Source organism: Littorina saxatilis, linkage group LG7 (genome assembly GCF_037325665.1).
Source record: "Littorina saxatilis isolate snail1 linkage group LG7, US_GU_Lsax_2.0, whole genome shotgun sequence".
NCBI classification, from domain to species: Eukaryota; Metazoa; Mollusca; class Gastropoda; order Littorinimorpha; family Littorinidae; genus Littorina; species Littorina saxatilis.
This window is the reverse complement of record NC_090251.1, coordinates 9,179,402-9,205,420: the sequence shown is the minus strand read 5'-3', so window position 1 is coordinate 9,205,420 and position 26,019 is coordinate 9,179,402. Positions and strand designations below refer to the sequence as shown.

The 26,019-nt window shown below is 41.9% G+C and overlaps 1 protein-coding gene across 3 annotated transcripts in view; it reads right to left on the bottom strand.

Annotated features, from left to right (window-relative positions):
- Window positions 1-308: 308 nt before the first annotated feature.
- LOC138970625 (leucine-rich repeat- and IQ domain-containing protein 1-like) overlaps window positions 309-26,019 on the bottom strand; it is a 40,730-nt gene continuing 15,019 nt past the window's right edge. For 2 of the 3 annotated variants that reach the window (XM_070343092.1, XM_070343093.1), the window contains exons 12-31: window positions 25,647-25,745; window positions 25,178-25,313; window positions 24,430-24,582; window positions 23,890-24,040; window positions 23,434-23,627; window positions 20,881-21,008; window positions 20,305-20,381; window positions 19,182-19,275; window positions 18,597-18,767; window positions 16,518-17,196; window positions 13,452-13,666; window positions 12,252-12,363; window positions 10,294-10,346; window positions 8,589-8,864; window positions 7,437-7,531; window positions 6,881-6,988; window positions 6,134-6,266; window positions 2,061-2,148; window positions 1,535-1,646; window positions 309-1,034 (exon numbers count right to left, since the gene is read on the bottom strand). In XM_070343092.1, the coding sequence (XP_070199193.1) occupies window positions 889-1,034; window positions 1,535-1,646; window positions 2,061-2,148; window positions 6,134-6,266; window positions 6,881-6,988; window positions 7,437-7,531; window positions 8,589-8,864; window positions 10,294-10,346; window positions 12,252-12,363; window positions 13,452-13,666; window positions 16,518-17,196; window positions 18,597-18,767; window positions 19,182-19,275; window positions 20,305-20,381; window positions 20,881-21,008; window positions 23,434-23,627; window positions 23,890-24,040; window positions 24,430-24,582; window positions 25,178-25,313; window positions 25,647-25,745 (3,220 nt within the window). In that variant the 3' untranslated portion in view covers window positions 309-888. The remainder of the gene's footprint in view (window positions 1,035-1,534; window positions 1,647-2,060; window positions 2,149-6,133; window positions 6,267-6,880; window positions 6,989-7,436; window positions 7,532-8,588; window positions 8,865-10,293; window positions 10,347-12,251; window positions 12,364-13,451; window positions 13,667-16,517; window positions 17,197-18,596; window positions 18,768-19,181; window positions 19,276-20,304; window positions 20,382-20,880; window positions 21,009-23,433; window positions 23,628-23,889; window positions 24,041-24,429; window positions 24,583-25,177; window positions 25,314-25,646; window positions 25,746-26,019) is intronic. The other variant, XM_070343094.1, reaches the window with a different exon arrangement.

Here is a 26,019-nt window from a genome sequence, read left to right as displayed (position 1 = left end):
AATCTAGTTTTTCTGTGAGAAAAAAAGAACCTATCACTCAACTATGCTAATCTTGCCTATAGCCAATTAAAAACATGTTACGGACACTTTCTCACCTTCAAGTAACCTGTAGGACTCGCAAAAATACTGGTACACGAGAACCTGCCCTTGCAACCACCTCTCGAAAACGACCACTTGCCAACGACCACCCCAAAGGATCCTCGACAAGCTTTAAAAAAAAAAATGTAAATCACCTTTTTATTGTGACCAACTGTCTATAACGTCCACTTTTGGTTGATCCCTTGGTTATTCATTATTGACAGGTCTGATTGGCATTAGCATCCACTGCTACAGTACACCGGTACGGCCATGTGGAACTGAGGGTCCCCTCATGTTTCCATTCCCACTCTCTTCTCCCTTAGAAAGAAAGGCTACTCTTCTGGATAAGTTAGGATAACGGAGTGGGTGAAATCTCCATGAAAGTGTGAAGTCATTATCTCCTGGATCTATCAGAAGTATCAAATCCCTCCTATGTGATATAAAGTGGGAAACATAAAATGTAAGTCCTGCCCTAAAATACATTATTAAAACAGCCATAGCTTCCAAAAATCCTTCATCTCCAGACAAGAATTAACATTGATGAAGTATTCAGTCAACAGAAACATTATGTTGACAAGACAATTAAGCAGTCATTTTTCTTTTAATTCAAATATCACACTCACTCTTTCTTCACAATTTTTCATTACTGTAGGAAATGTTGATCCAAAGTCTTGTACATTAATCACACAGTATGTTATTTTACAATTACAAAGCGGTCACATGTGAATAAAAATTATCACACACTTTTCATCACAATTTTCAAAGGTTGCAGAAAAACTTGCTCTGACAACTTGACTGGAATGTAGGCTTTCACTTTCGCACAGTACGCTTCTGCCCCCCTCCCCAACCAACACTTTGCTGTGTGGGCTTGGTGCGCCAAGACATCTTCTCTCGTTCTTTGGACTGCTGGCTGGTGGCCGAGGTGGGTTTGATTGGTGGAAACATTGTGCCATGGCCTGCAACAGTTGGTAACAACAACATTAAAACGTCATTCTTTTTTTTTTTTGTCAAAAAGGATGGAAGCGAAAAGACAATAAAAAAAAAAGTATAAACAAGTCGCGTAAGGCAAAATTACAACAACAACATTTACAACATTTAGTCAATCTGTTGAACGCACAGAATAAAACTGAACGCACTGCATTTATTCACCAAAACAAAACAGCTATAGTGATTTAGCTAGTCCCTTAAATAAATGTTTGTAAAGTCCGTCCTTAATTGAGCCTGAAGTGGACTTCGAAGTTTTTTACACCGAAAACTCAGTGCTAAAGCTTTACGGACAGCCAGCTTCGCACAGTATACTTCGCGCAGTCAACTTGGCCCAGTTTAAGGACAGGCTTTATGGAAACAACAACGCTACCCTACATGCCAACCAGCATAGCCAACCAGCATAGCCAACCAGCATAGCCAACCAGCATAGCGGGCAGAAAGAAGGGACGTGAGTAAGTACAAAACTGACCGGTCATGACCAGCTCCTCCCCGGACACACTGTGACGTTTGTGTGGCACGGGGCGCTGACCGCTGGCATAGCTGGCCGACTCCAGTTCCAGCGACATCGGGCTGTGTCCGTGCTACAGGTGAGAATAAGAAGCAAACGTAACTCAGTGAACACAATGTGCGTGCTGGGTCAAACCAGTGGAGGAAAAAGGAGTCGTGGAGGATAGCAAGTAAGAAAGAAGATTGATCTAGAAACTTGTACACACACTTGTTCAACAACATCAATATACCAGCAAGGGGAACATAAAAAGAAAAGAAAAAAGAAATTGGTGATGCAAATCTAACACAACCACAAGCAAACCATATACTGTTCAACTTTGAAATGAAAGAAATATCACACCTACCAGGGGCAAAATGTGAACATTTTGAGCCTGAGGTCATCTTTGCTTGAGGAACACACACACACACACACACACACACACACACACACACACACACACACACACACACACACACAAACATAAACTCCACACACACAAAACACTCACTGGTGGGGGAGTGGGATAGTGTGACAGTTGTGAGTCCGAGATGGTCTTTGCCAGAGGACTGTCGCCCCCGTACATGCCTGCTGCAGTTCTGCAAATACCACACAGGACATGAATATATAAAACCATATGTGTCACAATCGATGACATTTGTATTTTATTCTCGACACAATCACTTCTTTGCTAAGATGAACTGAAAGGCGGACACACGTACAGACGCCGATACACTAACACATGTAGGGAGGCCCGGCGGCCATTTTCATTTTTAACGTTTTTTCCATAACTTTGGCCATTCATAAATCAACGAATTATGTCTTTATTCTTCTGAAATTTTGTAGATATGCTTAATATAATATTGTCTATGGGATCCGAAAATTTTAGGGATGTAGCTCTATTGGAAATTTAGTTAGGAAGCACCAAAGTCGGGGAAAATGTCCATCACACCAACCCCAGACCACCTTAGAAAAAGTTGTGCAGAGCACTAAACACAAAAAAAGTTCTTTTTCATCCACTGTTTTATTAATTGTACTTATTGAATGTTAAAACGCATGTATATAGAAATTATTTGCGAAAAAAGTAGTTAATGAAGTCAATTTAGCCAAATTAAAAAATGGCCGACATCTTCTGAATACTCTTATTTCTCAGATATGCAGATCTTCACTTTAACATGATTTATTCACCTAATATAAACTTATAATATATCAAATTAAAGGAAATTAGCTGCTCTTCATAGTTAAGACATATTCAATCAGATTTGATGGGGAAAAATATCAATTTTAGTTAGAATAATGAAAAAGTAAATATTACGTCACATAAAAATTCTTTCAAAAACCATTAAAAATAAAAAGTTTGTTCAAAGCAGAGACATCAACGGCAAGTCACAAGGATACTATTTGTTACATGGACCAAACTAAAAGAATAAAGTAACCAAATAAGTCTTAAAAATTTTTTTTTTACAAAAAAAGTTTAAAAAAATCAAACGGCGGATCTGTCAACTCAATTTAGCAGCACAACCAGTGCATAACTTTTTTTTTTAAATCACAAAAGGATAACACCTCCATCATGAAGTACATTAGAACTTTCAATAACATACAGTACTGTATGTGCAGCTTAATCACAGCTCGTTTTCATTCTCGCCGGCCTCAAACTGAAGACTCAGATGGTTGAAATCTTTGGTGAGCACCTTACTCTTCTGCACTAGTCCTGCAACTATCTTCTCGTGAACTTTCCTGTCAACAGTTCCTTGTTTGAGAGTTTTACTTTTAATCTTATCTCTCAGGAACTTCACCTTGGTTTCGAGTGCTAGAGTCTTTTTCTCCAGCAGTTTCCTCTCTTTTAGAATTCCCTTGCTGTCCTTTGACATAAAAGATGACAGTTCCTCAATCTTTTCTTCCAGAAAACTGTTCAATCTAAGCTGTCTGTCAAGTCGGTAGGCAAGCAACTCTTTTTCGATATTGCAGCTCACCAAATCCCTGTCGAATAAAGTCTTGCCTTGACGAAGAACAATCTCACAGTCACTCTCCGGCACGTCGACGGCACAAGGAGCAGGGATGGTTGAAGGGGCCGCAGGGGCTGGCTTCTCTGGAACAGCCACTTTTCCATCTTGTTCAGAGATGCATTTTGACAAGACGTCAAGTTTCCACACGAAAGGCTGACACAAAAAGTCAAACAAGGCCGAGCAGTTCTTTTCAGTCGGTCGTCTGTTGTAGTTACTCACAAGCTTGACGTAAACCTTTTTCACACGCCCACACTTTGCTTGCACGGAAGTTGGAGACCTGGAGTTGAACGCCTGAGTGGTGAACTTCATCAGCCAGAAGTGAAGAACTTCGAAGTAGCGACTAAGACAGGAGTCGTCCGGAAGAGTAACTTTGCCACACTTCTCCACATTCTCAGCCGAGAGAGATGAAGTCCCCATTTGTGATGTCTCGCAGTGTGCCAGCATTCTCCCGCAGTGGTCCTGATTCAGTTGTTAAGCAGCCGCTGAGAAGAGAGGTTCCAGGTACAAGTGAAAACTTGGTTCCAACAGCCTTCTGATCAGGGATGCAAACAATCTGAAAAACAAAAGAACATACATGTAAAACATAAAACAACTATATATTCAAGCCTAAAAAATACTAATAGAAACAAAACATTTTGTCTTTCTTTCTAATTAATTCACATACGACAGTGAAAAGATGTAATAATAATAATAAATGAGCATTTATATAGCGCAACATCATAACTTTACAATTATGCTCTTTGTGCTTGACACATTTAAAATGAAAACACAGTTATACAAGCATTTACATCTACATTCATAGTCAACAACGCTAAATTAAAAGCATACACCATCAAACATACATTACAAAAGATTCTTCCACTAACTAAGTAATAAAAACATGAATAAAATAGGTAGTGAAAAATCACTAAAACAACAAATACACTACATGTAGCAGTGTCTCCAGCTGTATGGTAGTATCCCAAAAAGAACAGGAGTTGATCCCTTATTTACCAATAGTAACAACAACAATTTAAATCATCTGCAGTCATGATTCATATTCAGCAAACTTATTCTTCTACGTACCCGGGTATTCAGCAAACAAAACTGGTACAGTGCTCAGTAGCTATTGTGATATGACACGTTTCATTCCTGAAGTGCCACTCTGATCCATTAGATTTGTTACCATCCAGAAGAAAATATCAAATTTACAGATTTATTGTAAATATCTCATCAATCTTATGTTTAATGAGATTCAGGATGCGTTTACTTAAGCTTACTTTAAAAAACAAAACACAGCTCGATCAGCGAAACCTCGGGATTGTCCGACAGTGGTATCGCCCAAATACCGGGGATGATGATCTCCACATCAAAATCGAATATGTTGCATCTAAGCCGATTTACAAACACAATTTAACCTTCGATAGCTTGAAAAACTAGAACTTAGTTATAATTTGATTTTCATTTAAAACTAATGCATATTTCGACAGAGAAACAGTTCAGATCAAATACATACCCACTCGACGCCCCCACAGCAGTTAGTTGACTCGCCCGCCATTACACATTCTGCAGCTTGGAACACAGCAACTCAGTCTCCACTCGGCTTTGTCAGGAGTGCGATTCGACGCTCAAATTCTCGTCTTGAAAACGCTCGCGTTAAAAAACCGCTCCGATTACAAATGAGAAACTTTGGCACAAGAAAATTCAAGATGTTGACGATCAATAGCGATGCGTTGAACTTCGAACGATGAATGGAACAACTGTGAGCTCTTCGTTTGAAGATGGTTCGTGTGTGATATGCTACAGTGCTTCCCATTGGTTCAACGCTTGATATGACGTAAACAAAGGGGAGATCGTTACTTGTGCCAAGTTTCATTGGTGAATTATTTATAGTTTGCAAACGCGAACCAACCAAAAACGGGTTGTTTTGGGACCGATTTAGAACAAAACCGTGGCTTGGGGCCAAATCGCTGCACAGCGAGCCAGCGGCTAAGTCCGACGCACGCGCGCGACGCTTTGGGGCATTTTACACATCCAAATACAACTATGTTAACACATTTTTTGCACATCAAACTTAGATGAGTGTACTAAGATGACTATACTCAAGAGCAATCATACTTTATTTGTTTCTAATAAAAATTCAAATAAGCACAATTTTGAGTTGAAAACAGCTCTTTGTACTCTCTGCTTGACTGCCGGGGCCGCGGAGAGCGTGAGCCTCCCTAACACATGCAACGAAGTCCAATAGATTAAGCCATATTTGTGACTACATGCATCAGTTATTTTTGTTCACTCACTCTGACTTCTTTGCTAAGATGGACAGATGCACAGGCTGACACACACAGGCAAACACACAGAGACAGAAATGAAAGACACACGAGCATGAACAAAGATCAGTGGAGTAGCGTCTGCAGTGCTACCTGCCAAATGGATCCCCTCCCATGAGAGGACATTTTTCAGTAAAGTAAACCTTCTTTAGTCCCTTTGTCTATTATCTAGTCTTGACAAGCCACCTTTCAAGTGGGGACATGTTCGGCTAGTCCCAAGGGTGTCCTTTTATAGCAGGTACCACTGTAGTTGAGTGCGATTCATTCCGTACCCATGGTTGATGCGAGAGCTAGAGACATCGTGGACCCCGACTTGGGTGTGCAGCCACTCAAAGGTGCGACCGGCCCGTGTCCTGAACTCTGTGTGTTTATCCGCATCTTTGCGTTGAGCCTCGTCTTCTCGCGCTGCAAGTGTAATGTACATGTAACGCAAAAAAGATACGTTTGGTGAGGCAGACGGCACAATACGTGGTAAGGGGAGACAATCGTATTAAAAGACAATTCTCTTGACACTGCACTAGCTAGCAACTCAATTAAAACTTTAAATTTGTGTATACGCTGATAAGAGCACATATAGATACATAGTACAGTTGAACCTGCCCAGATGAACAGTCGCATCTCCATGAAGGCTGTCCTTAATTCAGCTGAAGTAAACTTTGCTTTTTACCAAAACCTCAGTGCCAAAGCGTCATGCAGCGAGCTTCAACAAGTAAACTTTGCTTTTTACCAAAACCTCAGTGCCAAAGCTTCATGCAGCCAGCTTCAACAAGTAGACTTCGCCCAAATAATGAAAGGTTTTTCGCCCACCTAGCCATTGCAACCACCAAAAGGAACCCCGATGAGTTTTTTCCCATGTGATTCACCTTTCCATAGCAAGCACCTGTCTATATATATATATAGGACCACTTTTGGTTGGACCCTTGCGGGAACGCAGAAGAAGAAGAAGGTTGGACCCTTGGAATTGGGTGCATGGTCAGCCTTTGTAGACAGGTTTGACTGTACAACAGTGAAAGCCTTACCCTGGAAATACTCCTTCCTGGGCAGAACGTGGGGCGGACGTGGGCGCACACTGTTGATTCCTTTCACCTCTTCCAGCTTACGGAGCAGCAACAGTCGCTGCTTGGGGTCTGTGGCAAAGAGTTTATCACAAATGTTTAGTTACAATGATAATAAACATAATTATATGGCAAAAATCCTGCAATAGTTCTAAGCGCCTTATCTAACAGAGCTATAACTGCAAAAAACTGAACTGAACAATTGACAGAATATGTATGCCATCTTATTGCCGCTATTTTTTACACCGACAAATTCCAAGGTAAAATAATCAGTGAGAACACACACACACACAAATGCACGCACACAAACACACGCATGAAAGCATGCACGTATGCAAACATGCACGCGCACACAAACACACATACTATAACACACACACACACCATATACTCTCTCTCTGTCTTACTAATATAACTTCCTAATCCTTTCTCCCCCTCTGGTCCTTGAAAAACACAGCAAATTCAAAGCTCTCACGCTTTACACAATGCATACAGTGGTGTATCTCTCTCTACCACTTACCTAGCTTGCTGAGTTTCTTCCGGCGCTCTGCGTTGTACTTCATCTTCTTGGCTCTCTGCATCATCATCTCTGCTGTGCGGCTGTCTTTGAAGCCCCTGAAAGGTCACAATCACTTTATGCAACCTAATTCAGACATGTTAACACTCTAGACAGAAATGTCCATATTGCTTTTGCAGATAAACTTGTTAATAATTAAAACCATTAGCTACCCCTGGCTTCAAAATTTCCATTATTTAAAGTTTCAAGACACAAACATTTATGAGAAAGAGGATTCTCAGTGTATCACACACTTCCTCTTCATGTTCAACGCGGCAGAATAATCAATGAGACTATATTGCGGCCGCCTAACGTGTGAAGATACATTTTTACCAGCAAATGTACATCAGCTCTCAAAAAGAAACTAAATTTCACCTTGCTCCCTCTTTTCCTCCAAATCACAGATTTTCATCTCAAGGCCATTACTGCATGCTCAGATAAAGTTTGTTTTTAGTTCCTGGCATGGGTCAGTGCATAAAATCGTCTATGTCTTAATTAAATGTTTACTTCTTCTTCTTCGTTCGTGGGCTGAAACTCCCACGTATTTACGTGTATGACCGTTTTTACCCCGCCATTTAGGCAGCCATACGCCGCTTTCGGAGGAAGCATGCTGGGTATTTTCGTGTTTCTATAACCCACCGAACTCTGACATGAAATGTTTACTAATTACCAGTTCTACCTTTATTCCACAGACACCTTTTTTCTCTCCCTCAACAGCTCACCATACACATAGCACCTTGGCTAAATCACTACGACCATCCTTTACTGATGGTACAGACAGACAGACAGCCCCCCCCCCCTTTTTACTATAAACATTATTCACAACAACCTGGCTAATCTTTCCCCTCTCTGTGACTGCCCTGTACTGGCAATTTTCCTTGTTTTTATAAGGACAGTAAAATTTGAGTCCAGAGTCTAAAGGCACGGACAGACAACTACTGATACAGTCGGACACAGAGGCAGGCAGACTGTACCCTCCCCCTCTCACTATCAACAACTCATGAAACCGTGGCTAATCTATCCTCTTCCTGTGACCGTCCTGTACTATAATTACTGGCAAAGACAAACAAAGACCCCCCCCCTCCCCCCCCCCCCCCTTACTATCACCAAACTCACCATTCCTCAGCCAACCTCTCCTCCCGTCTGGACCGTCCAGTGGTCATGGCCTGCGAGTCCTCCCCGCTGGCAATAGAGGAGGGCGGCCTCAGGGCGGGAACATGCGGCTGACCGTCGCTACACACGCTCTCCGCGTAGTTCCAAGCCTGCGTGGGCTGCCGTGGGGGTCCTGGTGGCATGGTGGCGGGGTGGGGGCGTGTGGCCCCCGAGGGGGCTGGGGGGAGGGGGGGCTTGGAGTTTGAGCCGCTGGAGGAGAGTCTGCCGAGGACAGGGTAACTGGGACAGATTAGACAGAGGGACGGCCGGCTACATGCATGCACAGGCTGAGAGACCCACCACCGGGCGAAAGGAGAGAAGCATGCATGGATTGCCCAGCCATGCAAATATTTTGAAACAGATGAACCTCAAGATGTCTTGCTTTCAACTCTTACGACTAATAACCCATGACTGAGCTGTGAATTTCAATGAGTACAAATGCAGCTGTGCTATTTCTGTATTTTTTAAGGTATACCTTGCCAAAAACAGGACTATAATCTACACTAATCTACTGTCAGCAAATGTGTTGCCACTCCTGTTTAAAAGACGTCTGTTCACACCCAGCTTATAGGCTGCTGTCTAACAGTTGCAGGTATGTGCGTATGAGTTACCCCAGTACCTTATAATGTTTGATGATGCAGTTTTGATCGGAGAAGCTAGGTCATTTTATGCCTTGCAGTATTTTCCCTACTCAACCACACCCATATACCCTTCAAATCTACATCAGTAGAAAAGGAATGGTTTACACAGCAATTAATCCAATTTTGAAGTCAGTACAAACACTGTGCAGTTAATGTTTTGAAAATGACTTTTGGCTGTCTTAATTTACAGTAGCACGGGCACAATCTTGAGGCTCATCTTTCTAACAGTGGAACCCCCTTTTAAGACTTTCTGTTCTAAGCCCCCCCCCCCCCCCCCCCCCCCCAAACCAAACCTACATTTCATGAACATGTCTTCCTATATATTTTTTCTCACAACACTTCCATTCAAAGACTCCCTCTCTGTAACAAAAGGATAGTCCCTGATTTTTAGTCGTCTGAAAATGGGGGGTTTCACCGTGTTCATAGAACATCAACATCTGACATTTGAAAGACGGAGGCTGAAAGAAGCATTAGTGGTGGGTTAAGCAGACAGACAGAGAAGACGCAAAGTTCCAGGAGAGTGGGTGCAATTATTATTCAGCTGGAATTAATGACAGCTAAACAGTTGAATCAAACAGACACACAGGTGCAGCAATGCCAAAATCACATTGCATCAAACAATATGCAGTGAGTTAAAAGCTGGAGAATTTTAACCAGTGCATGCTGTTCACCTAATTGTGGTCAATCATGCATCACAAATCTGGATTATTGCAAATGAATGTGCAGCTAAACTGGACTGTTAAATACATGGTGTTCACAGTTGCATTACATCACACTTATAGTAAGTTCAAAAGAGTTTGTAATTAACTCTCAGTGTTATTCACAGCAAAGAGCATTATAGGAAGATACAAATTTACTGCATTTGGATAAAGTACTTTCAGGATTAAATAAAAGTGACAAACATGAACATAACAAAACAACAACAACAACAACAACAACAACAACAACAACAACAACAACAACAACAACAACAACAGTAGCAATTAACCAACACCACCACCACCATTCTTGAAGACAACCCAACTCACTTTTGTGGCATTTGTGGAGTATCTTCTGGCCTCCATCCTTTCTCCAGGAAGTCCTGTGAAACAATTCAAAACAACATAAACCACAAATCCAAAACAGACCGCTAAGGTTCCAAAATCAATACCACCATTAATTCTGTTTCTTGCTTGAAATAGTTCCTTCTACATTTATACCCCAGTGACTCTCGTGTCTTTTCTCTTGGATGTGAATTAAAATTATGGTGACACTGTTCCAGATCAATTGAGGATGTACACAAACAATTGAACTGGAAAAGAAACAAGTCGCGTAAGGCGAAAATACAATATTTAGTCAAGTAGCTGTCGAACTCACAGAATGAAACTGAACGCAACGCAACGCAGCAAGCCCGTATACTCGTTGCATCGTCACTCCACCGCTTGTGCAAAACGGAGTGGAACTGACGAGCCTGTTCAGCGCGGTAGTGGTTGCGCTGAGAAGGATAGCACGCTTTTCTGTACCTCTCTTCGTGTTAACATTCTGAGCGTGTTTTTAATCCAAACATATCATATCTTTACGTTTTTGGAATCAGGAACCGACAAGGAATAAGATGAAATTGTTTTTAAATCGATTTCGGAAATTTAATTTTGATCATAATTTTTATATTTTTAATTTTCAGAGCTTGTTTTTAATCCAAATATAACATATTTATATGTTTTTGGAATCAGGAAATGATGTAGAATAAGATAAACGTAAATTTGGATCAGTTTATAAATTTTTATTTTTTATTACAATTTTCAGATTTTTAATGACCAAAGTCATTAATTAATTTTTAAGCCACCAAGCTGAAATGCAATACCGAAGTCCAGCCTTCGTCAAAGATTACATTACAAAAATTTCAATCAATTTGATTGAAAAATGAGGGTGTGACAGTGCTGCCTCAACTTTTACAAAAAGCCGGATATGACGTCATCAAAAGTATTTATCGAAAAAATGAAAAAAACGTCCGGGGATATCATTCCCAGGAACTGTCACGTCAAATTTCATAAAGATCGGTCCAGTAGTTTGGTCTGAATCGCTCTACACACACACACACGCACAGACAGACACACACATACACCACGACCCTCGTATCGATTCCCCCTCTATGTTAAAACATTTAGTCAAAACTTGACTAAATGTAAAAAGAAAAAGAGAAAGATAAAAGGAAGAAGGGCAAAGCCCATACGACTCACATGCTTTACACATTTTTCCTACCAAAATACATGTGACCTTGACCCAAGGTCAAGGTCATCCAAGGTCATGCAACACAAAGCTGTTAATTCAAGACATAGGAAGTACAATGGTGCTTATTGGCTCTTTCTACCATGAGATATGGTCACTTTTAGTGGTTCACTACCTTATTTTGGTCACATTTCATAAGGGTCAAAGTGACCTTGACCTTGATCATATGTGACCAAATGTGTCTCATGATGAAAGCATAACATGTGCCCCACATAATTTTTAAGTTTGAAACAGTTATCTTCCATAGTTCAGGGTCAAGGTCACTTCAAAATATGTATACAATCCAACTTTGAAGAGCTCCTGTGACCTTGACCTTGAAGCAAGGTAAACCAAACTGGTATCAAAAGATGGGGCTTACTTTGCCCTATATATCATATATAGGTGAGGTATTGAATCTCAAAAACTTCAGAGAAAATGTGAAAAATGTGAAAAATAGCTGTTTTTTAGGCAACATTTATGGCCCCTGCGACCTTGACCTTGAAGCAAGGTCAAGATGCTATGTATGTTTTTTGGGGCCTTGTCATCATACACCATCTTGCCAAATTTGGTACTGATAGACTGAATAGTCTCCAAGAAATATCCAACGTTAAAGTTTTCCGGACGGACGGACGGACGGACGACTCGGGTGAGTACATAGACTCACTTTTGCTTCGCATGTGAGTCAAAAAGGAAAAAAAAGAAAAAAAGAGAATAAATAATGCTAAATATATATATACCCTACCTCATCAAAGTCAAACTGGTCAAGGTCAAGGAAACCTTCAAGGTCAAACTGAAGACCTTCCATCATGTCCTCCAGGTCATCCATGTCAAGGTCATCGCCTTCCACGTCCATCCTAAGAACACAGGTTACAAGCTCTTAACCCTTTCACTGCCTGTAGCACGTCAACTGACGTCCTCGGTATCTTGCTTCAACGGGCAACAAACCGTTCAATTTAACAACAAAGAAGAAGAACAACAACATCAAGCAAAGGATGTGACAGCATGTGTGGTGTATTCACTCATGCATACATCAAGGGCACGCTGTAATTAAAGTTGTCAATTCAGGTAAATTTGTTTGTTTGTTTGCTTAACGCCCAGTCTACGACGAAGGGTGATATCAGGGTGGTACGTGCTGCTTTGACATTTAACGTGCGCCACACACAAGACAGAAGTCACAGCACAGGCTTCATGTCTCACCCAGTCACATTATTCTGACACCGGACCAACCAGTCCTAGCACTAACCCCATAATGCCAGACACCAGGCGGAGCAGCCACTTGATTGCCAATTTTAAAGTCTTAGGTATGACCCGGCCGGGGTTCGAACCCACGACCTCCCGATCACGGGGCGGACGCCTTACCACTAGGCCACCGTGTTGCGGTATTTCCGGTAAATACAGGGAATACTTTGTATACCAATATTTGCTGGCAGCGAACAGGTTAACTGCATGGTGCACAATTAGGTTGCCGGGCAGACACAGGATTATGTAAATATACTTGTTTCAGGCGTCTATATCATAATTTTCAACTTCTCAATTTTCTTTATTTTTTAAGTACCTGCAGTCGGTAAAACTCGTCAACTCCTGAAACTATATATGATGGGAAAACAAGTCAGAAATAAATGTTCACAGCTTAATCGCTATCAAAACCACTGAGGCTAACATTTACTAAAATTAAATTTAAAATTGTTCTAGGGCACTGTCATTGTGTGTATACAAGTACATACCCAGGTTTTGTATATCAATGTGAGCTGTTGTGAGAAGGGGTAATTAGAGTGTTCATTACAATTATTTGAGCGATGTACCTGCAAATAACATCCTGGCAAATGACTCTGTTCTTTATTTGTTTATTGATGATCGAGAGCTTAATTTGTGTGTTAGAGAATTCTATCTTGCATGTTCCTTCCAAGAAGTCATCACAACTAATCAACTCAAATGAACTTACCCCTGTTCAGTCTGCATGAGACCTCCAACCACATCAGCAGTGACCTTTGACCCCTGACCCTGCCTCTTTAGCATCATGTCAGATTCCATTCCTGTCACTTCTGATTGGCCATTTGCAGCCTGTTGATTGGCTGCCGTCACCAGGGATAAAGGTGGGGGGTTGGGGGGTAGACCCATCAAAGTTCGTTCAAACTTTTCCTTCTCACTAAGCTGAGGCTGAAACAATGTGAAATGCACAGGACGTAAACCATGACTGGAATAAACATGTATGCTTCTCCTATATGTTACACTAGAGGAATACACGGCTTTGCCGGGGTGAATCGCGTCGAGACAGAGACAGACAGCGTGGCGGTTCATCACAATCACCTTTGAAGGCGAAGTCCTCTCAAACGGGATTGAGAATTTTTAGAGCTTATTTCTAAGCCCTATATTATCTGTTATGACTTCTCAAATGCCAGAACATACAGACAAAAGCCGCCAGACCCCATCACAAACAGAACTCTACAATCCACAGGTGTTGCCTCCACACATACACACACACACACACACACACAGAAGCCGTATATATCTATGTATATATGTATAAACTAGAGGAATACCCGCTTCGCCGGGTAGCCGGCTTCGCCGGGATGAAATACTTAGAGCCGTACGCCGGCTTTGCCGGGTCCGAACAATGGACCCGCCAAGCTTAGGTCCCTCCCAGATTCGTGGAATGGGAACAGCACGAAAATGATTCAGTGGCCATAATGCCATTCCTGACCATATCGAGTCCCATCCTTGTCGACGAATGTAACCGTGTTAATCACCTTTGGAGGCGAACTCCACTCAAACAGGATTGAGCAATTTAGAGATTATCTCTAAGCCCTTTTGATCTGTTATGGCTTCTTAAAGGAAGGCCAGTACATACTAATACACAAAAGCCGCCAGACCACATCACAAACAGAACTGAACAATCCACAGGTGTTGCTCACATAGAGAGAGACACACACACACACACACACACACACACAAACACAGAGAAGCCGTATATATAGAGAGATAGATGACAGTGTATTTTTCGCGTGGCTATAAATTGATTCGACCTTTGCACTTTTACAGTGAGGATAATTTACGGGTCCAATTTACGTTCTGGACACTGCGGTGACCTTCTAAAAATAGTAACAGAACGCCGGGAATATCCGAAGATGCCCCACTCATACTATAGTGCACCATACGAAGGAAGGGAGGTAAACGCTGAAAACCTGGAGAAGATAAGGAAGAGTTACTTATAATGGTGAAATGAACACAAAAACCAAAATCGGTTCAGCGCTGCGCGCTGAGAGCACGTGTTGAAATATCTCATCGATGATATTGTGTCCGGGGTGTAGCTGAATACGGTGTCCAAATTTGAAAAAGATCCACCGAGAACTTTGGCGTTGTGATGTGGTGTAGCGGCTTTGGTGTGTTGGTATGGGGGCCCGGGTAGCTGAGGTGGAACCAAAATCGGTTCAGCGCTGCGCGCTGAGAGCACGTGTTGAAATATCGACCAGGTTGTGTCCTGTCCCGGGTCTACCTGAATATGCCCACCAAATTTGAAGCAGATCCATCGAGAACTTTGGCCGTGCATCGCGAACTCACACACAGACACACAGACAGACACAAGTCGTATATATATATAGATATATAGAGATAGATGACAGTGGATTTTTCGATAAATAGATTCGACCTTTGCAATTTTACAGTGAGGACAACTTACGGGTACATGCAAGGAAAGCCCACAACTTCTAAGGCGAACAACTCTGCAGAGTCTGCTGTGAAGGGCGACGGTAGTTTCCCTGTCACACTCGACCCCCTTTGAATGAACTTTGTCCCCAAAGTTCCGAACAATGGACCCGCCAAGCTTAGGTCCCTCCCAGGTGGAATGGGAACAGCACGAAAATGGTTCAGCGGCCTGAACATTTTATGTCGAGTCCCATCGCTGTCGACGACGCCAATTGTAATCGAGTGCCGAAACACCACAATCACCTTTGAAGGCAAAGTCCACTCAAACGGGATTGAGAGTAACTGTTATGGCTTCTCGAAGGAAGGCCTGAACATACAGACACACCAAAGCCGCCAGACCACATCACAAACAGAACTCTACAACCCACAGGTGTTGCCCACACACACACACAAACACACAAACACAGAGAGAAGCCGTATCTATATCTATAAATATATAGAGATAGATGACAGTGTATTTTTCGCGTGGCTATAAATTGATTCGACCTTTTCACTTTATAAGGACAACTTACGGGTGCAAGGAAAGCGTTCTGAACAGTGCAGTGACATTCTAAAGATAGTAACGTAGCAACGGGAATATGGATTGACGCCACACGAAGGAAGGGAGATAAACGCTGAAAACACTGGAGAAGATAAGGAAGAGTTACTGGGAATGGATCCAGAGAAAAACCAAAATCGGTTCAGCGCTGCGCGCTGAGAGCACGTGTTGAAATATCTCATCGATGAGGTTGTGTCCGGGGTGTAGCTGAATACGGACTCCAAATTTGAAAAAGATCCACCGAGAACTTTGGCCGTGCATCGCGGACACACACACACACACACACACACACACACACAGACAGACAGACACAAGTCGTATATATATATATATAGATATGTAGAGAACACTACATGGCTTCATGTGTCGTACACGATTTACACGAGTTGCTTTTATAAATATTGAAATGTTAGTGAAAGCATGCTTTTCAATACTTCAAAAAGCAAAGAGTGCAAAGCTGGTACTACATGTTAAGCCATGTTAAGTATTCTGTTTATCTTACATACTGTACTTGCCTGTCTTTTGCTCAAAACATCCCGCACTCGACGCGTCCTATGGAACTTCAATCTTTTGCAAACCCTTATGAATATTTGACGTCAAAGAGAGATAGAGAGAGAGAGAGAGAGAGAGAGAGAGAGAGAGAGAGAGAGAGAGAGAGAGAGAGAGAGAGACAGACAGACGGACAGACAGACAGACAAGACACAGAGACAAGACACAGACAGACAGACAGACAAACCGACAGACACTCATCTGTTGCTGACCACTCACCTGCTTGCTCACCATGTCTCCCCCACCACCACTAGCACCAGAGAAGGAATGTCTAGGACTGGCTTCCATTCTCTTCCTCACCTCCTTCCCCATTTGACGCTGCATTACAAAACCGTCAGAAACGCTGCCCCTGGCAACTGAAGACTGCGCGTGGTGACTAGACTCTGGTTCAGAAGCACCGACTTTGGCCGTATCCCCTCGGAGTGCCATTTCAAACTTTTCCTTGGCGCTCAGCTCAGGGGCAGCTGCAGGTTTTTCAACTTTGAGAGAGCCTTTCCTTATCTTCTCTTGTGATTCACTGAGAGAAACATTCCTCGTTTCTTCCTGAGAATGCGCCGAAACTGTCTCTTTGTGTGACACATCGGTGTGACCAGATCGCTCGGGTTGACTCACACTATCAACACGATCTTCTCGCTTGTGGACCGGGTGGCTGTTATCCTCAATGGACTGGGAACTCCCTAAAACAGCGCTTCGGGCGTAAGCAGGGATTTTCGGAGATCTCCCGGATACTGGTCTGGCCGATCTCGGAGTCTCAGGCGCGGCAGGAACATAGGACGAGAGTTCTCCATACTCATGAGCGTAGCGATGCTCCACCGCCATCTTGAAAGACCCGTCGCAGAACTTGAAGTGCACGTCACAGATGTGTGCGCTGTCTTTGTTTATCGAGGCTGAGGAAGACCTAAAAAATATGACACACGATAAGGAAAGTTTCAAGTTAACTGAACAATGTCAATACATAAGAAAGAGCCTTTCTCGTACGCATCGAACAGCACTTATTTAAAACTTTATTCAATCATTACCTGGAAATCCCATAGGTGCTATAATAAGAAATTAAAACTTCAGAAGAAGCCCAAACTGTGTGTTTTGTTTGGGAAAAAAAGCTAATTGCTGCTGAAGTCAAACAAGTCAAAAACAGCAGGCTTACTGAAACTGTTTTCACTTTCCTCTCTAAAATGAGAGTTTGGTAAAAGCAGGAAGGCTTTGAAAGTCTTTCTAGCTTGTATATCAAGGACTCTGATAAAGATTCAAGAAAAGATGTCATACAGAAAAACAAATTTGTACCAGAATTTAAAACAAGTTTGGATCTTCTTTTGAGAAAAGATAAAGCAAGGAAACAAACCAGCCAATCATCCACCCAACTAACCACATAAGCAAGCAAACAAACAAGTAAACGTATACCAAAAAAAACAAAAACAAGAAGGGCAAAGCCCATACGACTCACATGCTTGACCTTGACCTTTACATGACCTTGACCTTCAGCTAAACCTAGCAATGACATCATACACTAAGAACTGCTTTACACATTTTTCCTACCAAAATACATGTGACCTTGACCCAACCAAGGTCAAGGTCATCCAAGGTCATGCAACACAAAGCTGTTAATTCAAGACATAGGAAATACAATGGTGCTTATTGGCTCTTTCTACCATGAGATATGGTCACTTTTAGTGGTTCACTACCTTATTTTGGTCACATTTCATAAGGGTCAAAGTGACCTTGACCTTGATCATATGTGACCAAATGTGTCTCATGATGAAAGCATAACATGTGCCCCAAATAATTTTTAAGTTTGAAACAGTTATCTTCCATAGTTCAGGGTCAAGGTCACTTCAAAATATGTATACAATCCAACTTTGAAGAGCTCCTGTGACCTTGACCTTGAAGCAAGGTAAACCAAACTGGTATCAAAAGATGGGGCTTACTTTGCCCTATATATCATATATAGGTGAGGTATTAAATCTCAAAAACTTCAGAGAAAATGGGAAAAATGGGAAAAATAGCTGTTTTTTAGACAACATTTATGGCCCCTGCGACCTTGACCTTGAAGCAAGGTCAAGATGCTATGTATGTTTTTTGGGGCCTTGTCATCATACACCATCTTGCCAAATTTGGTACTGATAGACTGAATAGTGTCCAAGAAATATCCAACGTTAAAGTTTTCCGGACGGCCGGCCGGACGGCCGGACGGACGGACGGGGGGGACGGACGGACGGACGACTCGGGTGAGTACATAGACTCACTTTTGCTTCGCATGTGAGTCAAAAAACCACACCAAAAAACCAAAGTACAATGACATACCTGCATTCTTTATCAAAGGTGATCTTGATGTCTTTATGCAGCTGCAACTGGCTGAGGCACAGCATCTCAAAACTTTTGTCAGGACTGGCAGACGCTCGAACAGAGGCCTGTGTTCGCAGGGCTTCCCCATCCAGACATAGCAGGCACTTCACAGCGTTTTTCACCTCATCTCTGTTAATTCAAGCAAGAACAGTGAGAATGCATCAAATACGCACAGTACGTGCATCCCGCGGGATCAACATAAAAGACAAACAGACACACAAAATCTTGATATCGTTCTAAAAACAAATGAAACTAACTCTTAATGCTGTAAATAGAGTAATTAGTGAACAATAGAGATCTTCTTACAGCTTTGCAAGTATTATATCTATATACAGCAGGGGGTTAAGGGTTGAGGAAATCCAAACCTGCAGAAACACAAACATGCGTGAATGCGCGTACGCAAGCATGCATGCACGCACGCACGATTGCTTGCGAGCACGCACGCTCACACACACACACACACACACACACACACACACACACACACACACACACACACACACACACACACACACACACACACACAAAAACAGAAAGTCTGACCTGAAATTGTCTTCATCCAAGACAGCATTGCCCAGCAGACTCAAATCCTCAAGCCGGGGACAGTCTGACAGTGCCGGCAAAAAACTGCTCACGTCTGAAACACAAACAGTTGTTTGTTACAACAGAGAAATAACATGGGTTCTGCTGCAAATCTAATAAGACACGGCAAAAGACAAACGCCTGAAATAACCCTGTCGGGTTTGTATGTGTTGTGAAAGAGTAAATCTCCTTGCTTTCAGTGAGAAAAACAAACTACACGTGCTCCTTTGATCCCACGTGTTTCACACCCCTTGCTTAAGTGACTGACCTGTGGATTGCTTATCTCACTAACTCTTTCACACCCCTTGCTTAAGTGACTGACCTGTGGATTGCTTATCTCACTAACTCTTTCACACCCCTTGCTTAAGTGACTGACCTGTGGATTGCTTATCTCACTAACTCTTTCACACCCCTTGCTAGTGACTGACCTGTGGATTGCTTATCTCACTAACTCTTTCACACCCCTTGCTAGTGACTGACCTGTGGATTGCTTATCTCACTAACTCTTTCACACCCCTTGCTAGTGACTGACCTGTGGATTGCTTATCTCACTAACTCTTTCACACCCCTTGCTAGTGACTGACCTGTAGATTGCTTATCTCACTAACTCTTTCACACCCCTTGCTGGTGACTGACCTGTGGATTGCTTATCTCACTAACTCTTTCACACCCCTTGCTTAGTGACTGACCTATGGATTGCTTATCTCACTAACTCTTTCACAAACCATACAAACCCCACAGAGTTATTTCCAGAATGTGTCTTTTGTACAAACACAAGAAAAACAATGATCTTAGGACAGCTCATCTCTGTCACACCTAATATGAATCAGAAGCAAATTAATTGCTGCTCTTACACAACTGTGAATCTCAAGCTTGATAATATCCTATTTATTTACCCCTCTGTGATTTTTAGATTTGACAAAAATCAGCCAGATTTGTGTCATGTATAGGTGTAATCAAACCCCAGAAAGTGCAAAACTGTAGCTCAAGAACATAAGAAAAGCAGATTATTTCTTTATATATTTACCAAAACTTCTGTGAAATTTGACACACACACACACACACCACTTTTCAGCCTAAATACCTGTGATTTGATTGACAGCCAGGTCGAGACGTTTCAGCACAAACAGTCCACTGGCAGAACCTTTCAATTCCTCAATTCTGAAAAGAAAAAAAAGTCCAACTGTAAATGAAATACACAAAACACTGCATTTTCATTAAAAAAGAATAATAATCAAGCCAATTAACATCTGACAGCAAAGAAACTTTACTGACAATAGTCCTATAGATTCAATATATATTAATATTGCTAGCGAACTATCCTATTCTTCACATTTTCTTCATACATAAAGAAAACATCATTAGCATGTGTGTGTGTGTGTGTGTGTGTGTGTGTGTGTGTGTGTGTGTGTGTGTGTGTGTGTGTGTGTGTGTATGTGTGTGTGTGTTTGTGTGTGTGTGCATCCTTGTGCAGGATGTGCAAAATATGCAAGCCAAAAAGTCTAACCCTACAAGATTTTGGCAAAAGCAATTCGCCACAAAAATCAAAGCATTTCAGTACATAACTATTTTTTTGTAAACTGAAAAACTTTCAATCAACTTTTTGTTGCTGCATGCTGCTTTTAACTTAAATTCGCTGGTGATGTTGCAGACTACTTACACATTTTGACTAAGGTCAAGGTAGGACAGCAAGGGTAACCAGGCAACTGAGAGGTCAAGGTCAGGACCGATGCTGTTTTCTCGCAGGATTAGCTCTTGCAGTAAGACATTGTTTTCCAGAAATGGCATCTGCAAATGAAAGAGCTGGTGAAACAAATGTGGATGACAGTAGGAAATGTAAAACTAAAAGGAAACAAGTCGCGTAAGGCGAAAATACAATATTTAGTCAAGTAGCTGTCGAACTTACAGAATGAAACTGAACGCAATGCCATTTTTCAGCAAGACCGTATACTCGTAGCATCGTCAGTCCACCGCTCATGGCAAAGGCAGTGAAATTGACAAGAAGAGCGGGGTAGTAGTTGCGCTAAGAAGGATAGCACGCGTTTCTGTACCTCTCTTTGTTTTAACTTTCTGAGCGTGTTTTTAATCCAAATATATCATATCTATATGTTTTTGGAATCAGGAACCGACAAGGAATAAGATGAAAGTGTTTTTAAATTGATTTCGACAATTTAATTTTGATAATAATTTTTATATATTTAATTTTTAGAGCTTGTTTTTAATCCGAATATAACATATTTATATGTTTTTGGAATCAGCAAATGATGGAGAATAAGATAAACGTAAATTTGGATCGTTTTATAAATTTTAATTTTTTTTTTACAATTTTCAGATTTTTAATGACCAAAGTCATTAATTAATTTTTAAGCCACCAAGCTGAAATGCAATACCGAAGTCCGGGCTTCGTCGAAGATTACTTGACCAAAATTTCAACCAATTTGGTTGAAAAATGAGGGGGTGACAGTGCCGCCTCAACTTTCATGAAAAGCCGGATATGACGTCATCAAAGACATTTATCAAAAAAATGAAAAAAACGTTCGGGGATTTCATACCCAGGAACTCTCATGTCAAATTTCATAAAGATCGGTCCAGTAGTTTAGTCTGAATCGCTCTACACACACACACAGACAGACAGACAGACACACACACGCACATACACCACGACCCTCGTTTCGATTCCCCCTCGATGTTAAAATATTTAGTCAAAACTTGACTAAATATAAAAAAGGGGGGTCCACTGTATTCCACTGTACTGTGCAACACAGGGACAGAAGTTAGCCTGATGGAGAACTAATTGCTCAACCACTCTGGCATTTAGCAGCTGCAATCGGGACAGAAGTTAGCCTGATGGAGAACTAATGACAGCTTCTGGGGTGATAACGCGAGACAATTCCTGTGATCTTTCCGCGAGGTGGCGCCAGTTACCAGCCAAAAGAAAGAAGGGGCATAACCTCACCAGAACCGACCATTGTCTGTTTACTCAACTCAACTCAAGACTCAAGCGTAAAAAATGCACGACTTACACACGAACTGTTACCAAATCGATATGCTATTTGGGACCAATGGAAGTTTTTTTTTCCTTTCTCGTGTGATCTTGCCACGAGGTGGCACCAGTTACCAGCCAAAAGAAAGAGGGGGCATAACCTCACCAGAACCGCCCATTGCTCAACCACTCTGGCTTTTAGCAGCGCCAATCGGGAGACTTTGGAAGGACAAACGCGTCACATGCTGGGCCCTTCTTCTTTCAACTGGTAGTTGATTGTCTTAAACAAGTTTGGCAGAGCAATTGTTTTACAGATCTGATAAACAAAGGGAAGGAAGTGCTCTCAATGCATGTGACATGTGAACATGACATGTGAACAGCTCAGATGACATGTGAACAGCTCAGATGACATGTGAACAGCTCAGATGACATGTGAACAGCTCAGATGACATGTGAACAGCTCAGATGACATGTGAACAGCTCAGATGACATGTGAACAGCTCAGATGACATGTGAACAGCTCAGATGACATGGAACATGACATGTGAACAGCTCAGATGACATGTGAACAGCTCAGATGACATGTGAACAGCTCAGATGACATGTGAATAGCTCAGATGACATGTGAACATGACATGTGAACAGCTCAGATGACATGTGTAATGGAGTAATTAGAGAGTTATGCAACACTTGTCTCAAGGTGCATATGACATGTGTAATGGAGTAATTAGAGAGAGTTATGGAACACTTGTCTCAAGGTGCATATGACATGTGTAATGGAGTAATTAGAGAGAGTTATGCAACACTTGTCTCAAGGTGCATATGACATGTGTAATGGAGTAATTAGAGAGAGTTATGGAACACTTGTCTCAAGGTGCATATGACATGTGTAATGGAGTAATTAGAGAGAGTTATGCAACACTTGTCTCAAGGTGCATATGACATGTGTAATGGAGTAATTAGAGAGAGTTATGCAACACTTGTCTCAAGGTGCATATGACATGTGTAATGGAGTAATTAGAGAGAGTTATGCAACACTTGTCTCAAGGTGCAGATGACGTGTGTAATGGAGTAATTAGAGAGAGTTATGCAAAACTTGTCTCAAGGTGCACATGTCGTATGCATGAAGAGCGCTTACGACACTTTGTTTATCAGATGCTAGATAATAAGTAAAAGTTGTTTCTGTCTTCAGTTTCAAATTCAAGCAGACACACAGATCCATGTACAAACCTGCGTCAAATTGTTGGATGCCACGTTGAGCGAGACGAGAAGTGCCACCTTGTTCAACCCCTCCACACCAGTCAGGTAATTGGCTGAGAGGTCCAGCTGTTGGATTGTGGGACACTGTTCCAGGCCTGACGTGGTCACCATTTGGTTGTTGGACGCATTCAGGGTGTGAAGTCTTCGTAGCGGGGCCAGACCACCTGTAAACCAAGACGCTAGGATAAGTTTTAACATCTTAAAGGCATTCACTTTATGAAAGCTGTGTGCATGCTCTTGAGTGTGCAGACATATGGTGAGCTAGTTCACTGTTTTAGAAAACAATCCCAGCAACAACAACAAATGTGTGAGTGTGGTGTATTCATGAATACATCAAGGGCACACTGTAAGTTATCAATACAGGTAAATACAGGTAATGCTTGGCATACACATATCTACTGGCAGATAAGAGGGTAAGCCACTCACCCAGTTTGGTGAGCCTGTTGTGCGAGATGTCCAGCCGCCGCACGTTGGTGCAACCCGTCAGGCCGTGCACCGAAGACAGTTTGTTGTGGGAAAGGTTCAACGTATACAGGGTGTTCAGCTCACTCAGATCCACGTACTCTATCAAATTGTCCTGCCAACCAAAGAATGTCAAATGACATTTGTAATCTAAATGTTTTAACACACTACCTTGACCAAGACAAATTGTTATGACGACTGTTTTTTTGTATGTTCAAAATTTTGAAGTACTCCTCCATGCAGACAATTAACACGCACACACTCACACACATACACATTCTCTCTCTCTCCCTTGTCATTGCCATTGTGTGTGTCTCTCTCTCTCTCTCCTCTCTCTCTCTCACCTTAATCTATACAACTCACCTCAGTCATTTTATCCCACAAATAAACACATGCATTTAAAACAACAATACAGAGAAAAAAGAAACCCAGACAAAAGCTTTCGAGGGCTATAAGTAAAAAATCTAAACCTCAATCATTTCACATCCCCAGTGGACATTTTACCTGTACGTCAATGCACTGCAGGTGTTTGCAGTGTGAGAGGCTGTCCAGGGCAATCAGCCCACAGTTCCTCATCATCAGATGTTTGAGGTTGATGCACGACCCCAGGGGGGCCAGGGAGTGTCCAGGTAGATCACGCAGCTCCACCGTTGTCACCTGTTGTAAATACAAATGAGAAAATACACTTATGTAATGTTAGTCCCGGCCTGGATTCGAACCTCAGCCTGTGACCGTAGGATCACAAGTCCAGAGCGAGTCCACCTGAGCTACCCAGACCCCCAACTTCATGTGCAGACTCAGAGATGGCATCCATGTCCCACCCCCGTGTCGCCACAGTGGCCCTTAAAAGACCTTGGTCATTCTGCCATAAGTGCAGGTGGCTGGTTACACCAAAACAAGCATACAACTAAAGTTGGAGTAACACCCGAAAACATGCCCCAAATGGCTTTGCCGTTAGGTCGTTAAACTTAAATTTCTCTCACACATACGTAACACGTCAGAAGTACATTCCATGTAGAAAAATAACAGAAGAGTCACTGAAAATATTTGGTATTTTAAATAACTAGTAACATTCTGAAAATACCGGAAATGGAATGGTCTACACTGCTTGATAATTTATTTGAACATTTTTTAGACGATTTTTTTTAGCAATTAGTAGGCTTAGTGACAGAATGGCAAACCGTACTGGTTTGGTTAATGACGAGCACGATCACTGGCTAACTGAAGAAAGGAGGAAAGAAAGAAAGTTTACCTGTCTAAGGGAGGCAACCTGCGCTGATTCCAAGATAGCTGTATCTGGCAGGGGAGGTAACTTCTTAGCGGAGGCAGGTCGTCGATGTCCCCTCTCCTTTCCCGACTTCACCTTCCATGGTTCATTGCTCAGTTTGCTGAAAGCATCACAGCAAAAATGTCATGAATTTTTCTTTACGATATTTTTGCATGCATTTTTACTTGTAGATTAATTCGTCCATCAAACCATCTGATCTTTAGTTGGCTGGACAGACAGATGGATCGACAGACAGACAAGTCAAAGCTACCTGCTTTACAGCTTAGACCATCCAGTCAATCCCCACAGATCTATCATCATTTTTTTCCATTTTTGAAATTTAACAACCGTAAACCAAATTATCTTTGGCTAGTTTTTTTAGTTCTTTTGTTTTGCTGTGGTCATTTCTCAACCGATACCTAGGTCACATAAAGTAACAAACAGTAGGACTTACCTCCAGGGCAAACACTTTTTCATCCACGCAAATCGACGTTTCTCCAAGGAATCAGGCAAGTTGTTCGCATTAACAGGTTCCAGATCAAACACAATGGGGCTAAAAAAAAGGTGAGAAAAAAGAAGTTGAAGTCATTGTGAGCATTACTTTGTCATACATAAAAAAACAAAGCAAACGAGAACACACAACTACCAGGCCAAAGAAATGAAAAGAGCACAGAAATCATTGGAAGATATTCAATGTTATTGCTACAGTAGTATATCGGATCAGTTTAAATAAAAAAGGACAAGAAGGGCAAAGCCCATACGACTCACATGCTTTACACATTTTTCCTACCAAAATACATGTGACCTTGACCCAAGGTCAAGGTCAT